We start from the raw sequence: 14858 nt of genomic DNA on the forward strand, positions 1-14858 counted from the left end.
TTTACTCACACTTAATTCAAACACCCTCTGTCAAAAGCAATCAGAAGACCTTCTCAATTCATCCATAATCAACACATTTTGCTGTTTAACAGATCTTTAATATCAGTAATGTGGAAGTGACACCTCAGTGCACAACAGCGCAGAGACTACAGTTTTGGAGGTTCTCCCATTTCAGACACAGAAGGGAAACATCAGGAAGAACATGCAATCAAACAATGATCAGCTCTAGATACATCATGATGTAGTCCAAAAAAACACATTGAAACAATTAATCAAATGACTGCAAACATAGCTTCTCTGAGTAAGGTTAAGATATTGCATTTCTAGTGTTTCCATCAAGCTTTGCTTCAGCGAACTAGTGGAGCCTGCTTGAGCGAGATGAGGACTGAACGCATGCGGGACACATCTTTTGCCTGCTTACTAGACTTGGGATTAAAGTCACAGAGCTGAGCCACACGTTCCCACTCAGTGCCCGGAAAAACTTCTTCTGCATCATTCACAAAGGCTTCTTCCGCTGCCCTAAAAGCAATGCAAAGCACCTTGTGTTAATGCCCAGCATATAAGGCATTCCTTCCCTCTTACAGGATGCAGTTTCTTTCAGCATGTTTCAAAAGAGATGTGACCTGACAGCTGCTTGTGGACATTATGGCCACGTAAGCTCCCACTGCCCCAATCCTGGAGATGAAAGTAGATTGCAATAGTATGCTATGCACAAGCAGTGCAGAGGATTGCAGTGGATTGTGTAAAATGTTGGAATACAGGTGTTTGGTTTTAAGAATAGTTACTGAGTCTTTGCTGAAGGAGTCGCCACACAAGCTTCCAGAAAGTAAGTTACTTCTATGTAGGCATTTTATTTATGGAAAAATGTCCAGGTCTTAACTAGTTAAGCCTTTGCCACTTGATGGCTTATACTGGACATTTGCCAACTGGAAATTTACAACTGCCTGCAAGCATGTCTTAAACAAATTCCATTTGAGAATTTAAATCAGCCCCAAGGCCTACAGGTCATCATCAGACTATCTGCTGATGATTCCCAATGCTGTAGTGAAGCAGCATGAATCATAAGGAATTTAAGTAATGAATCCCATGCTTGTGAGTGCAATAGACTAAAGCATATCTTGGCAGAGGAGATGACTTTTTGAGGTCATCTCACAGAACAAACATATTTCCCCTGCTCTCACCCTAAGGAGACTCTAAGGAGGCTTTGTACATTATGTACTGGATAGTGCCAGTGGCTTCCCAGCTATATTATTTTGTCTTTTCTATGCTGCCAATAGCATTGCTTCAATGTAGAGGTAACACTCCAGCATCTAGTTTACATGAACCGTGGGGCCCTGGTAGCTGCCTGAGTGCAGAAGCAGTAAGCATCAAGAGATCAAACCAAATCCATCTACTCCAACAAGCAGTACAGAGAAAGCAGTGAAAATGACTCTCCCATGAGGGTTCAGCACTGTTCACAGGGATGATAAGGTTACAGACACCACTGAAGACAAGGATCACTACAACACTGCTACTTTATGTGACATGACACTTTTAAGGGGCAGTGAAGATTTTTTTACTTAACTGTTCTAGGCTGTAGCAAGGATGATTTATGTTTGTGCTTAAAGGTGAAGAGAAGAAACAAGGAGAGAAAGTTTAAGTCAGATATAGAAAATGAGAATGAGTTTAATGCAGATGATTAGCTGGCTGAACATGCAGTAGTAGCTTAGCCTACATTCAAGAAACAGGCAGCCAGTTTTATTATGCAGCACTTACACTGCACGTTTGAATTGGACATATGAAAATAAGGGTTTTATTGAAAAAAATCTAACAAAACCAACTCCAGGATATTTCAGAAAAGTTAAACACCACCTGTAAATCCATCATTTCACAAGTCTTGGTTTACATCCACCTACAGTTAGCTGTGAATTTCACACCAAACCTTCAATATAAATGTACTCAAAGCCCCAACACGTCTCACCAGTACACCTTCTAAAGGTGTCACCTTAGAATCTGTGACATGTCCATCTTTCAATTCAAGTCTACAAATTAAGGGAAGAAATTAAAATACATGAACAAGCCAATGAACATTGCAATCCTTCTGTCCCTCAGAAACTAGCATACTCACTGGGCTGGGGCTTGAAAGTCTGAGCTCTGTTTTCACTGACCTATTAGGCTGGCAGAACAGTGACACTGCTCCTAAAAGTCTTCTCAGCAGTTTACACTGATTTCCCCATACCACCTTCTTGTACTTTCCATTTGTTCTCTAACAGCCTCCTATTTCTATATGCATGCGTATTTTCTACCCTGATTTATGTCAGGTAATTCACATCTACCCTCCTTGGCTTGTGAACCTTTATGAGCAAGAATTGCTTGATTATTTTTCTGATACGTAGGCAAAGCAGGTGGTCACTGCCTATTACAGAGTTAAACACTGCTTCTCTGTGGAAGGACTAAATACAGCAGCTATGTGAAACTGCAGGCACTAACCCACACCTCCAGCAAAGCATTTTGCTAAGCAACGTTCACTGGCCTGGAAACAACTGTAAACCCTTAGGTCTAAAAACTACTGAAGTCATTACCAAAATTCCAGTGGTAGTACACTATGTGACTTAATCTAAAAGTGATAGGTTTTGTGCACTGCATACAGGAGAACTGCACTCAGTACTGCAAACCAGAAGTGGTCCAAACAGAAAATATTCAGAAGGCACCTTCAGACATTCAGCACTGTTTCTGATCCTGCCAATTATCATGTTGACTAGCAAACAGAATTAGTAGTTAGGCAACATACACATAACCAATCACGTCAGCGAAGGGTTGTTTGTAGAAAGCTTCATCTGCCACCCTAGGTGGCAAGTAGTCCAACAGGCAGGCAAGCAGGCAGGAGAAAAGAGATAAGGATGAGAAGTAGGAAACACAGCTGAAGGCAGTTTTAACAAGCACATTAACCTTGCATCACCTAGACTTACAGTAACAGGAAAGCTGTTACCACATGGAATGTAGCAATTAAACCATTGGTCAGAGGGACAACACAAATTCTGCTACATCCTAGAAGTTTGGGCCAGCTAGTTGAGGACTAGGGCCTTAGTGTTAGCATTAGACTACTCCCAGAGGGCAGAAACTACCATCAGGCAAGGGCTGTCACCAGGGTGATGAGAATGCCACAGTTCCGTGCAACACCTGTTCAATGAGTCCTACTCCAGACTCTATATCCTGCATTCAAACACTGGCCATAATAAAGCTATGAGGGTATCATAAGCTCTGGCCACCAGTTAGAACGGTACTAATCCTGTTTCCTTTTCTTGGCTCAACCAAAAGATCATGAATTCCTCACTGAATGGGAGTGGCAAATTCATCATTCTAAAAGGTAGTGTAGGCCTCCTTTCTTCCTTTAGAAAGAAGAGTACTCTACCTAGGATTTTACTTAATAAAGACAAACCTGATGGCCATTTTGATAAGGAAAGTGGTATTTAAAAAGAGAAAAAAAAAAAAAAAAAAAAAAAAGAAAAAACACACACACACACCCCACACACACACACACACACAAAAAAAAAAAAAAAATAAAAAGAAAAAAAAAAGAAAAAAAAACCACAATAACAACAACAAAATGGACAAAACAGCAGTTCATCTTCTACCCTGTGAGTTCCCAAAATATAATGAAGTCCTGATGATTACCTGGACAGAATGAAGTAGAGATTTACAGCCATTAAGTGAGTTCTATCACATTTACCTTCATGAGGCTTGAAATCAAAATTCCACAATGAACTCCTAAGAAAGTGTAAGAGCTTACTATTCCAGCAACCAAGACATCACTTTCTGCCACAGGACCAATAATTAGACAATTCAAACCACTACAGATAGAGTCAGCATTTAGTTTCTTACTGGTAGAACTGAGTCATGTTATTTCTGAACTGCTCCCAAAAAGAGCAGCAAAAGGTATCAAGACATTTAATGAAATGACCTGTAGCAAAGATTAACTAGAACGCCACTTCCATACGTTCTAAAGTAAGCAAGTAAGAAAGCTAGTCTTAGGGTAGGTAATTGCAGACACTGAAGGGCTGTGCATGACAATAGAGTAAAATATTTTCTGGCCATGTTTGAGCTTTATGTCCAAAGGAATCTTTAGTAATACATGAACATCCTCATAATGCTTCCTGGACATTTAATCTAGATTGTTTAAGAAAATTTAAAAAGATAGGTAGCAGGAGCATTTACTTTAATGATCTGAAGAACTACTGCCTTAGGACATACAAGAAGTATTCTAACCTCCTTCTCCAATTATTTTCATAACTACAACTATAACTCTTCTGATGGCTGGAGAAATATTACCTGTTACTGGCTTTTGTTTTCTCAAGCTTTTCATCTTGTCTTGCATACCACTCTTCCAACTCCTTTATTGCCTTCTCCTTCCATTCTGCTTCTTGCTTTCGTGAGTTTGCATCTGAAGATTTAAGAATTGCTTTATCAGTCATGTTTGTATCCAAATGCATCTTGCAAAGAGTTCATCTGATGGTTCAGGATGCACTCTAGTGCAGGCAGTTGCTTCATCCACTCAGATAAGGGTTAGGAGATTTCCTAATTCAGGCTATGAGAACTCTATATACTATGAATATTCAAAGGATTAGCTAAACAGAATTCCTGTGCTGTATAACTGGGACAGTCCACTTCACTTTAGGATAGGCATTTTGCAGCGTAGTGCAGATTCAGTAAATCTGTTGGTCTGCAAACTGCTCAAACGAGAAACAGTCACCTTGCTATGCCAGTGCTGGAACAAAACTTAGTAAAGCCTCTATGCGTAGATGAAGGAACCTGGCACTCCAGCTACTTTTACACACAGCCTACAGTTCAGGACAGCCTCATCTCCTGTGACTATCTCAAAACAGGAGTAAAAGGGTCAGCTTTACCAAGAATTACATTTTACAGAAGGTTCTGTCCTAATTTCAAGCAAAGGCTCCTTCACCTTGTAAGTGGGAAGCACACCAGTTTGTAGTCTCTTAGACACTGTACATGGTTAGGTACCATTGCATTTGATTGCTGTATTTAGTTTAGTTAATAATCCATTACTTTCTTAATTTAGTTATTAGAGTAAGATCCATGTGACAACAGATGGCCTCAGCAATTACAAAATGAGTAATCTTTATCCTTTGAAAAAATCTACTAATGCCTGCAATATTTATTCTCATCTTTTTAACTTACAAAAGCTGTTCATTTTCTGTCAGCTCATCTGTAAGTAAAGGTTCAGAGAGCCACCTGCTTGCTGACTCCCACACCAGTATTAAGACTGCTTACTAGATAGCTTGCTCCTTGAATTCAGTAAGCATGTTAAGACTCCAGAGGCAGTGCCATGGTTCAGAATTCTACTGCTTAAGAATCATAGAATGGCTTGAGTTGGAAGAGGCCTTAAAGATCACCTAGTTCCACCTCCTCTGCCATGGGCAGGGGCATCTTCCATTAGACCAGAGTGCTCAAAGTCCCATTCAGCCTGGGATGGGGCATCCACAGCTTCTCTGGGCAACCTGTGCCAGTGCATCACCACTCTCACCAAAATTTTTTTTCCTAATGGCTAATCCAAACTACCCTAATGTTTAAAGCCATTACCCCTTGTAAACTACACACCCTTGTAAAAATTCCCTCTCTAGTTCTTCTTTAGATCCCCTTTAAGTATTGGAAGGCTGCTCTAAGGTCACCTCAGGGCCTTCTCTTCTCCAGGTGTAACAACCGTAACTCTTTCAGCCTGAGAGAAGCTGACATTAAGTTACTCAACAAATACCATGCCTACCAAGTTGCTCCAGGCGCTCCTTTTGCTCCTCTCTCCACTTACGAATACTTTCTGGTTCTGACTGCAGTCGATCTGCTTGGGAGATGGCAGCATAGCAGTCTGTGGGACCATTACTCTCCTTGGAAGAAAGGAATAATAAAAGTCATTTGTGCATAACAAGCAAATATTCCAGGTAACTGCCTGCCAGCTTTATAAAATTAGACTCTATCTGAACAGAGCTAATAACACATTCATTTGACGTTATAACACATTTCCACCATTAAGAACATCTTGCTACAAATTACAGCATAATTGAAGGAAATTATCACAGGACTTCCTCCAGAAATCAAGGATTAGAAAAAATAAAATAAGACAACTGAAAATACAAGTGCCACAAACACTTAGAGCCAGAACACTAAGCCTGCATAATGCAGAAGACAATGCCTAGCACCTCACTATACAGTTGTAGGCCAGATATTCTCTGAGCTCATCTCACCTTAAATATTTGCTGTGAAAGTAATTTTCTTTATGGTTTTGTGCACAGGAGTATAAAACATTCTTTGCAGCTTATCTGTCTACTTCAGGAGACATTTGCATACCACATTACAAAATCTGAATTGCAGTCTGCAGCTTATAATACAAGAGGCATTTCAACAGTTAATCATCAGAACAGTAGGAGTACTAGCATCCTTTTTTACCACATAACATCTCAAAGACTTGAAATGAATAGGGCTAACATAATTACAACAGATTTACAAAGCTAATGAATATTGTAGTCTTTGCTACAGAAGATACTCTAAGTGTAACAACTTTTATTGCTGTATCCTACCCCTAACAGCCTTAAGAAATACCACTCCTAAGAGTACCAAGTCAATTGCAGCCAGATTTGGTTGTGCCTTGCCCCTCTCTGGACCTCCTGTAGCCCTCAATGAAGGAATAATGCAAAGAGAAGACACTAGGCTGGTGCAACACCACCAGGCTTCACATTTCATCCAAAGCAAATAAACTGGCCAGCTGCAGGGCCAGCTAGTTACAGGTGGCTAAAATGTAAGTTATGTATAGCCCATTCAGTCTTTTCTCTGTCAACCAAAGTGACTTGTCTCTTAGAATTCCAAACACAAAATCAAGGTATTTAAAGAGGGCAATCTACCTTCTGTTGTACAAGGAAGTGCAAAGGGCCTCTAAAATACAAGTTGTACCATCAATCTCACAGTAATGGTAAGAATATAAGAATATCAGCAGCAGTGAAAGCTGTTTGTGTCTCCCCAAAGCTCAGCATTCACTTAAAACTCTAAGGAGAAGTACATCGCTCATATGTTGCTTCCTTCCCAAGCATTCATTTAATCAGGGCTAATGAGCCAACTGTGTCACCAGGCAATGACCATGCCTTGAACATTGTCATTAGTGTGAAATTCAGTTACAACAAAATGATTGCCTTAGCAGGCCTCATTCCTCCCTGACACCAACAAAGCAGGTATCTCTGACTTTTGTGATTACCATAGCTGTCTAACATGCTTTCATACTGCAACTTAGCTTTTTAGCCATCAGCTTAATTTCATGTCACTAAGAAATATAAAATGTTTTCAGTCTGTTCCTTGTAAGACCATCTTGATAGACAACCAGGATGCATTAATCATCTTTAAAGAGCAAGCAAATCTGAAAACTCTGCTTTAAACTAGTTAATCAGAGCACACTTTCAGCTTAGCAGCCAGCACAAGCCAATGTAAAATCATATCACAGAGCCCATCTGTGGGCTGTTTTAAAGTGCTTATGTACTGTTAAGCCACATTTCAAAATGAACTGCTGCTTTAAGTTGCCTCCAACTTCAGAGCATGGGCATAATTTAGAACACTCACAACTTTATGATATGAGCTACCAGAATAGAAGACACTCCTCAGATATGAGACTAGATTACTTTAAAGACAAGAAATAGGAAGAATTAGTCTACATTAAGGCAAAGGTCTCAGAGTAGAACAGCACATTCTAAGTACAGAATACTTCTATCTTACCTGATAGACATCCCCGTTAACCACTCCATCAACGGCATCTGTAAAGAGGTGACTTGTTTAGTCATTTGAGAAAATACAGAACAGCCAGATTTACTGATTTCTGTAACTTGCATGGAAAGCTCTACTGAAGTTTGTCATGTGGGAGTTGTGAAAGTGTATGTTACTTGATACCCTGCAGGGACACTTCCTTCTCCCTTCACTTTTCTGGACAGGCATAAAAAACCAAGTGAGCCACCATTATGCAGAACTAGAAATACAAGGTCATTTCTTCATTATGAGGTCCTGCTTCTAACAACATAAATGGCAGAGTTGATACTGCTGAGAAGCTGCTACAGACTGCATTCTAAAGCTACTCCCACTCTGCCCTCCTTCTCTTAGAAGCTGACTACTATACAACTGTTCTGAAGTTAAGAAGGATGACTACCAGTTTTTAAGTGTCTGCCTGGAAGATTGACAATTCTGCAGCCAACAACTAGCAATTCTTATTCTAGTGTTGTTACCTCCTAATTAGCTCAAAAGATATAGTCACATTCCTAGCAAAGTCTAGGAATTTCTGGTACCATCTGTGATGATACACTTGATAGCTTCCCACTTCAGTTGCAGCATTATTATCTCTGAAGTGACAATGGCATAGAGCTTCAGAGAAAGGCTAAGGTACAAATATTTGCCACAGAACCCTAAAATATCATCTTTAAAACACAGCCACACGGAGCACATGCCAGTTGTGAGGCAAACATTTAAGTTTTTGAAATTATTTAAATCTCTGGACTAAACAAAATACACCAAGATTTTCAAGAACTGCTAAATTTCAGCAAGGCATCTTTCTGGAGCAGCGCCACGTAACATCTGTCTGTACGCTACACCAAGTAGTCATGTTATTCATGCCACCATGGATGAATCTATCACACAGAAGTGGTTCAACCACAATACAACCCTCAGTGAAAGAAGTGACTGTTCCAAACAGTAAACAGAAAAAAACCAAGTTGTTTTGCACCACCTTCTTACAGACAAATAGCTGACTGACATAAAACTAAGCGAGTTATGCTGCTACATCCTTAATTAGTGGCTAGGTATGCACCAGTTTCATAGTACTAGGGAATGGCACACAGGTAGTTCTTTCATACTCCTTTATCAGGGAACTGGGCAAGTGTTTATCTCTGAGCACTGAAGAGCAATTATTAACTGTGTTATGTAGAGGACTGTAAATTCATCAGTTCAAAAATGGCAGTTAGGATGGAGGATACTAGTCCCCAAGAACATAGTTACTAACTTTTGCAGGAGAAGACTCAAATTAAGAAAAAATAGCTTTTCAGTAATGAGAAACTGGTATTTTATAACTAGACTCCCATAACTGAGATGTGGTTGCTACTTTGTCAGATTCCTACTGGTCTCCAGGTACAGGAGGCCTTTACAGAGACTGAAGCCACCAGCTGTGCGAGAGGGTTCACAAATCTTGAGGATGCTTCCAAGAACAGTGATAATATGTTTTAGGTTTTCTTGTCACACCAAAAAACATTCATTATGGTCTTCACTAGTCAGGCTGGTTGTCTGCCCAGGTCAAAGGAACAACATCATTGCTTAAGTCTGTGCCTGAGATGAAGCACATAGGTTTGTCTAAGGGCCGTTTTTTGTTCTGCACAGAAACAGACACTAAAAGACATTGAACTGTGTTTTGAGAGGGCACCCAGGTAAGAAGCATTAGCAATATTAGAGCAAATTTTCCATCTGTTCTGAGCTCCCTAGAACTTGCAATTAAGCTGCAGAGTCAGCATGCAGACCGAGCATATCACAAGCAGAAGAGGAAACAGAACTGCACCACTATGCTGTCATACGCCAATACAAATGTGCTAACTGGAACAAGACTAATAGTCAAACATTCCTTCACTTCAGCTCTCCAGTCTTTATGCTTGCATAATTAAGTATGAAGTATAGAAAAATTACCTGTTTGCCAGCCTTCATATCAGTAATCAATGTCAGTTGTGTATCAGATTTTTCTGTTCGCAGAAACATGCAATTTCATAAACTTCCTACAGAAAAAGCCTAAATACTGGTAGTACCATCAATCATAACATTTTCAGCAGTCATGAACAATAAGACCCCTCTACTGGTTTCAGAGTCCATCCAATTATATCACAGTACTGCATCTCCTGAAGTTAAAATCCACATATTTAGAACCATCTCAGTTACTATGATCCATACTCCTTGTTGTTTGCTTTTGAACTTAAGATAAACTCTTATTTTTAAGGGCACTGTTGCAATGAACACGCCTATACACCTACAATTCTGCGACACATGCTGACAATATGGTAATAAGGAACTTTCATACAGCAACACAGATACCTTTTAGAGTCTGGAAGAATCTGGAGAGGATAAGTCATACCAGCTGCCTTGATTCACAGCAGATACAACACCCAAGCTTGCCAGAAATAGAAAGCTACCATAAATGCCCTCCACTTTTACTACAGCTTACAAAAGAAAAGGCTGGGTAGTGTGAAGACAAATACAAAAACGATTTTCTCACTTCAGTCTTAGAAGTCAATATATAGCCTCAGAGGTTTTATCACAATGATGATCAACTATTCTGAAAACTACTACTGGCATTACCACCACTCAGTACCACTTGGCCTAAGCCTCTCTAAAGTTATTCTCAATGGAAAAGAGGACCGCTATCAGAAACATCAGAGGCAAGGCTTTACAGCACATGAAGCATTTTTCTTATACTCTTTTAAAATAGATGTATTTTTGTGAGTTACCTTCAGCATCTCTTTTAAACAGTAAGTCCTCTACATACTGCTACTTTCAGTGAGCTAGCAGCTCTAGTTAAAGCAACAGAAGAATATAAAGTTTAATATATTGTGACATAAGGTTAAGTAACTTTACCTCTAAAGGCCTAGTTTCCCATCCTCTTCTTTTAGGCACAGTCAGTCATGCTTTCTATTTACCTACCTCTCACTCATAAGATGATAAAGAAGAATCTTTTACAAAATTTTGTTTACATAGTTATGCAAGAACCTGGAGAAGAAATAATTTTTCTAGTCATAACTCATTCTCATGCCTGTGTGCAAAATAAAGGCAAGCAGCTCAGGAAGAGTGATTCTTTCTGGTGTTTTAGTTCTAATCTGCTGTCCTATCAAAACCCTTTAGTTCCCTCATTTTCAATATAATCAATAGGCTAGAACTAAAACACACCTGCAATAATACTGCACCATAACAGCTTCTGTAATTTTCCAATGTAATTGCTTCCGCAATTTCCACCTCCTGTAAATTCGCACTAGTATTCTCCTGAAAACAAAAAAAAAGTTGGATTTTTCTGTCTTGACTTCATAATAATGCAGCATCACTAATACAAGCTAGACAGATACCATCCCTCTGTCACACCTTTCTCAGTGCTGTCTTATGGGGCTCTGAAGCCTCAGATGCTGATTGCTTAGCAAAACCCAGAACAATGGCTGTTCAAACAAATAAGAAAAAATCAACAGTCACAGACAAGAATTCTTTCTGTCTGTAGTGGTAACTAAAGAAACAGGAAGAACCAATTCTTTCCTAAACAATTTTCAAGCAAACTGATACTCAGTTCCTGAAAGACTGTTAAATGAAATACCTAGACAAACCACCAGATGCAATTAATTTTCTTAACTGCTAGAGGCTCATGTCTTTTGAAGAAGACAAACACAATTCAGTCAAGTACATATAAAACTTACAGAGCGTGAAAACATGAAAGCAATGTTTGAGACTATTCAGCCTACATTAAATTTGTGTATTTGCATGATTGTTAAAATATATAACTGCTTGTCTTTGAAATTCCCAATAAGAAGCTACTCAACAAACTACCATGAGGATTTTAAATAGGCATACAGTATCTAGAAATCACACATTTCCCCTTGAATTCTCTCTCTCTTGCTCAGAGAACATAGTAAGTGAATTGATACAACCTCAAGACATACTATTGTCAGAATCTCACTGCATGTACATGGACATTGATTCATGCCTGAAAAAGAAATCTCGTAAGACATCACATTACTAATAACTAGGCAACAGCATTGCATTACTTGATTTATACAGTACTCCCTGCTTTCTGGAGCTGGGATTATGCTTCACCTTCCAAGGGAAATAAGATTAGGTTTTTGCATGCTCAGGCAGCTTGAATGGCATAGCTATTTACATAATGAACGGCTCTATTGGATCAGGCCTGGATCAGTATTCCAGCCCTGATCATGGCAACATGAAATGATGCTGTGTGAGACACACGACAATTAACAGAATTCCCAACACTTTCAACTCATGAAGCTCTCTTCTGCCCATGTATTTGTCTAATCATTTACCAAGAGGCTGAAATTGAAAGACTGTTTGTTGATGAGACACTATGATTCTTAAAAGTGTATTTCAAGAAGCTGATGACTGCTTGTCACTACATCTGAAGTTAAGATCTTCAAGCTTCAGTTGAGAGCTGCCCAAGTTATTACTTTTGGCCCAGTATTTAGAAAGAACTTATCCACCAGACCTGTAAATAAGGAGTTCAAAAAAGGTTATGGTTAAAAAAAGTAAATCCACAAATCCCTGGTCACGATGCTTAAGGATTTACATAAGAACTTGCATTGTTTCAAGAAGAAATTTGCATTCACCTATTCAATTACAGAAGAGTTTAATGAGCTAATATGGCACAGACTACACCTGTTTGATATTAACATACTGATCAGATAAGAAATGTCTAACACAAATGGTGACAGAAGCCGTTAAATATCTAACCAATCTAGAAGCATTGAACAAATCAACTTTTTGATAAGGAAACACTTTGCAATAGTCATCACTACACGTATGTAGAGACCACACCCCTCTAGCTGTTCTAGTACATTGTGAGAAAGATCAATGATAGATTTTTTTTCTAACTAAATTAGTTTGCAAACAGCTACTTTAATGTTCCAGAGTCTGTTTGGAACATAAAGCCCATGTAAGGCATGATGTTTGTCTAAGGTTTCTGAAAGTAAGAAGGGAAGTGTCCATTGTGTCTGTTTATGAACTATACACAGAATACGGAAGTCAAATTATGTATGATACCAAAACAGGATGGTGTTCTGATAACAATTATTCTCAAGTTCTTGTGCTGGAGCAAGATACTCCCTAGTAGACACCCTTTTTTTCAGGAGTATGGAATCCATATGTTTTGGACCTTATGAGTGAGCTGACATTAAGGGCAGTGCTGCCACTAAATAAGCACTGCAAGGTCTCCATTACCCAGTTTATTTAGATGAGCATTATTCACAGAAATACTACAAACCTGCCCCCTCATACATACGATATGTCAGTAATTTCTGGTATCAGGTTGCAAAATTAAGACTTAATTCTAAAGATGTTCCGACACTGAACTGTGGAGCAGTTAGTCTGAAGGAGAGCAGCATCCTACTGCAGCAACAAAGGGATGTCACAGGAGAGCAAACGTGTCCCTGTGGCCCTGGTGACAAGTAGAAGCAAAGTCTTCTGAGAGTATTGCAACATCAACCCCTTTCCACTTAGGCTTCAGTTAAAACCTTTCACAAGGAGAAGTGTTTATTTTGGGCTGCTTTAGCTACCATTAGACTAACTGGAAACACACTAACTTACACTTCTCAGCACATAGTTCCCACCCTTCTCCAAACGCAGGTTCTGCAGTGTCGGGCTTGGTACACTCAGTACAAAGGTTACCAAGGAACAAAGGCTAAAGGTTTAGCAAAATTAAACATTAGCTCAACGGCTCTTATGCTTTAATACTAAGATCACCCCCGCTGAAGACAGAAATTCAAGTGACGGATTTCAGAAGCCTCCCTTCAGGCAGGCTCCTGGATTAGACGAGATCAGCACCGTTCGCATTAGGATACGGGCACACCTTAGGCATCTTCAAGGGATACAAACTATAACCGTGGGAGCAGGGAGACAGCTCACCTTGTGGCACAGCGCACCCAGGACGGCCCCGATCCACCCCCGGGACCATCCGGGGCAGAGCGCCCGGGCGAGGGTCCCGCCGGCACCGCCCCGAGGGACAAGAGGAGCCAGGACCCTTCACCCCCCCCAGCCCCATTCGCCACCCCGCAGGGCGTACCCACGCCGAGGCCCTCGGGACCCTGCAGCGCCTCGGGCACCTCGCCGTTCTCCAGAATGCCGAAGCCCTCGTCGTTCTCGATGCCCGCGATCTCGTTCTCCTGCTGCGCCAGGAAAGCGGCAGCGGGATCCTCCTCGCCACCGTCGGACGTCCCGTTCCCGGCCGGCGTCTGCTGCGGCTGCTGGGCACCGAAGAGCTCCATGTCGGCCATGGGCGAAGGCGGGCAGGCAGCTGCGGCTCCGCACCGCGCCTACGCCGGGCAGCGGCGCGGAAAGGGCGGGGGCGCCCCGCCTGCGCCAATGAGCGGCGAGCACCGCCGTCTCCGCCCAATCAGCGATGGACCGTGGCGGGGCCTGCGGAACGCGAGCCAATCGGCGCCCAGAGAGCAGCGGGAAGGCGGGGCGGAGCGCGGCCTCGGTGCGCGGAGGAGGCGGGGTGCGCCGGTGGGCTCCGCTGCGTCGGGGTACGCTGGATCGGGCTGCGGCGGGAGCGGGGTCGCCTTTGCCAGCCTGCGGACGCACAGGCTCCGCTGCCAGAACACATGGATCCGTCGGCAACTTGGAGACAAATTCGAACCCGCAGAATACGTCCAGAATAGTGGTTCTGTCAAACATCTTTCGTGATTTTGGGTGTGTTCTGTCTGACACAAGGAAGCTTAAGTCACAGAAACGCAGCGTCAGGTTGGTAGGGACCACAGTGGGTCAGCTGGTTCATCCCAGAACATTTGGCACAGGATTGTGTCTCTATGGTTCTTGAATATCTCCGGTGAGTGAGACTTCACACCCTCTCTGGACAATCTGTTCCAGTGCTCAGTCACCCACACAGCAAAGTTCTTTCTCATATTAAAGTAGAATTTACTGTGCATCAGTTTTTGCCAGTTGTCTTATGTCCTAGTGGTTGGCAAGAAGAGCCTGGCTCCTGCTCTTGACACCCCTGCCTTCAGGTATTTATGCACATTAATGAGGTCAAACCAGTGTAAATTCAGGAAGCACATGTTCCATTGACTGCGTGTTGACAAAATGTTCATTGGAAGGGCAGT

At 41.3% G+C, this 14858-nt stretch overlaps 1 protein-coding gene across 3 annotated transcripts; it reads right to left on the bottom strand.

The window, feature by feature from the left end:
• Positions 1-76: 76 nt before the first annotated feature.
• Positions 77-14090, bottom strand: CLTA (clathrin light chain A). 3 transcript variants are annotated; one of them, XM_066339898.1, is made up of 7 exons: positions 13820-14090; positions 7747-7784; positions 5759-5876; positions 4309-4420; positions 2771-2824; positions 1565-1600; positions 77-519 (listed from the first exon to the last, which is right to left on the bottom strand). In XM_066339898.1, exons 1-7 carry the CDS (start codon positions 14028-14030, stop codon positions 348-350), a joined length of 741 nt encoding a protein of 246 aa, XP_066195995.1. In that variant the 5' UTR covers positions 14031-14090; the 3' UTR covers positions 77-347. The 3 variants fall into 3 exon arrangements, with proteins under 3 accessions (XP_066195995.1, XP_066195996.1, XP_066195998.1); XM_066339899.1 differs by lacking the exon at positions 1565-1600 and having other exon boundaries at positions 13820-14089; XM_066339901.1 differs by lacking the exons at positions 1565-1600; positions 2771-2824 and having other exon boundaries at positions 13820-14087.
• Between the last annotated feature and the right edge of the window lie 768 nt (positions 14091-14858).

The sequence above is a fragment of the Sylvia atricapilla genome, chromosome Z (assembly GCF_009819655.1).
Source record: "Sylvia atricapilla isolate bSylAtr1 chromosome Z, bSylAtr1.pri, whole genome shotgun sequence".
Lineage (NCBI taxonomy): Eukaryota > Metazoa > Chordata > Aves > Passeriformes > Sylviidae > Sylvia > Sylvia atricapilla.

What these genes read in the sequence shown, in the direction of transcription:
- CLTA (XM_066339898.1), bottom strand. Translation starts at nt 14,030, where the DNA reads ATGGCCGACATGGAGCTCTTCGGTGCCCAGCAGCCGCAGCAGACGCCG. An exon ending in AAAACAAAAGCCAGTAACAG is followed by an intron (nt 2,825 to 4,308) that starts GTAATATTTCTC and finishes CTTGCCACCTAG; the next exon opens with GGTGGCAGATGAAGCTTTCT. An exon ending in CCTTGCTACAGCCTAGAACA is followed by an intron (nt 520 to 1,564) that starts GTTAAGTAAAAA and finishes CATTGCTTTTAG; the next exon opens with GGCAGCGGAAGAAGCCTTTG.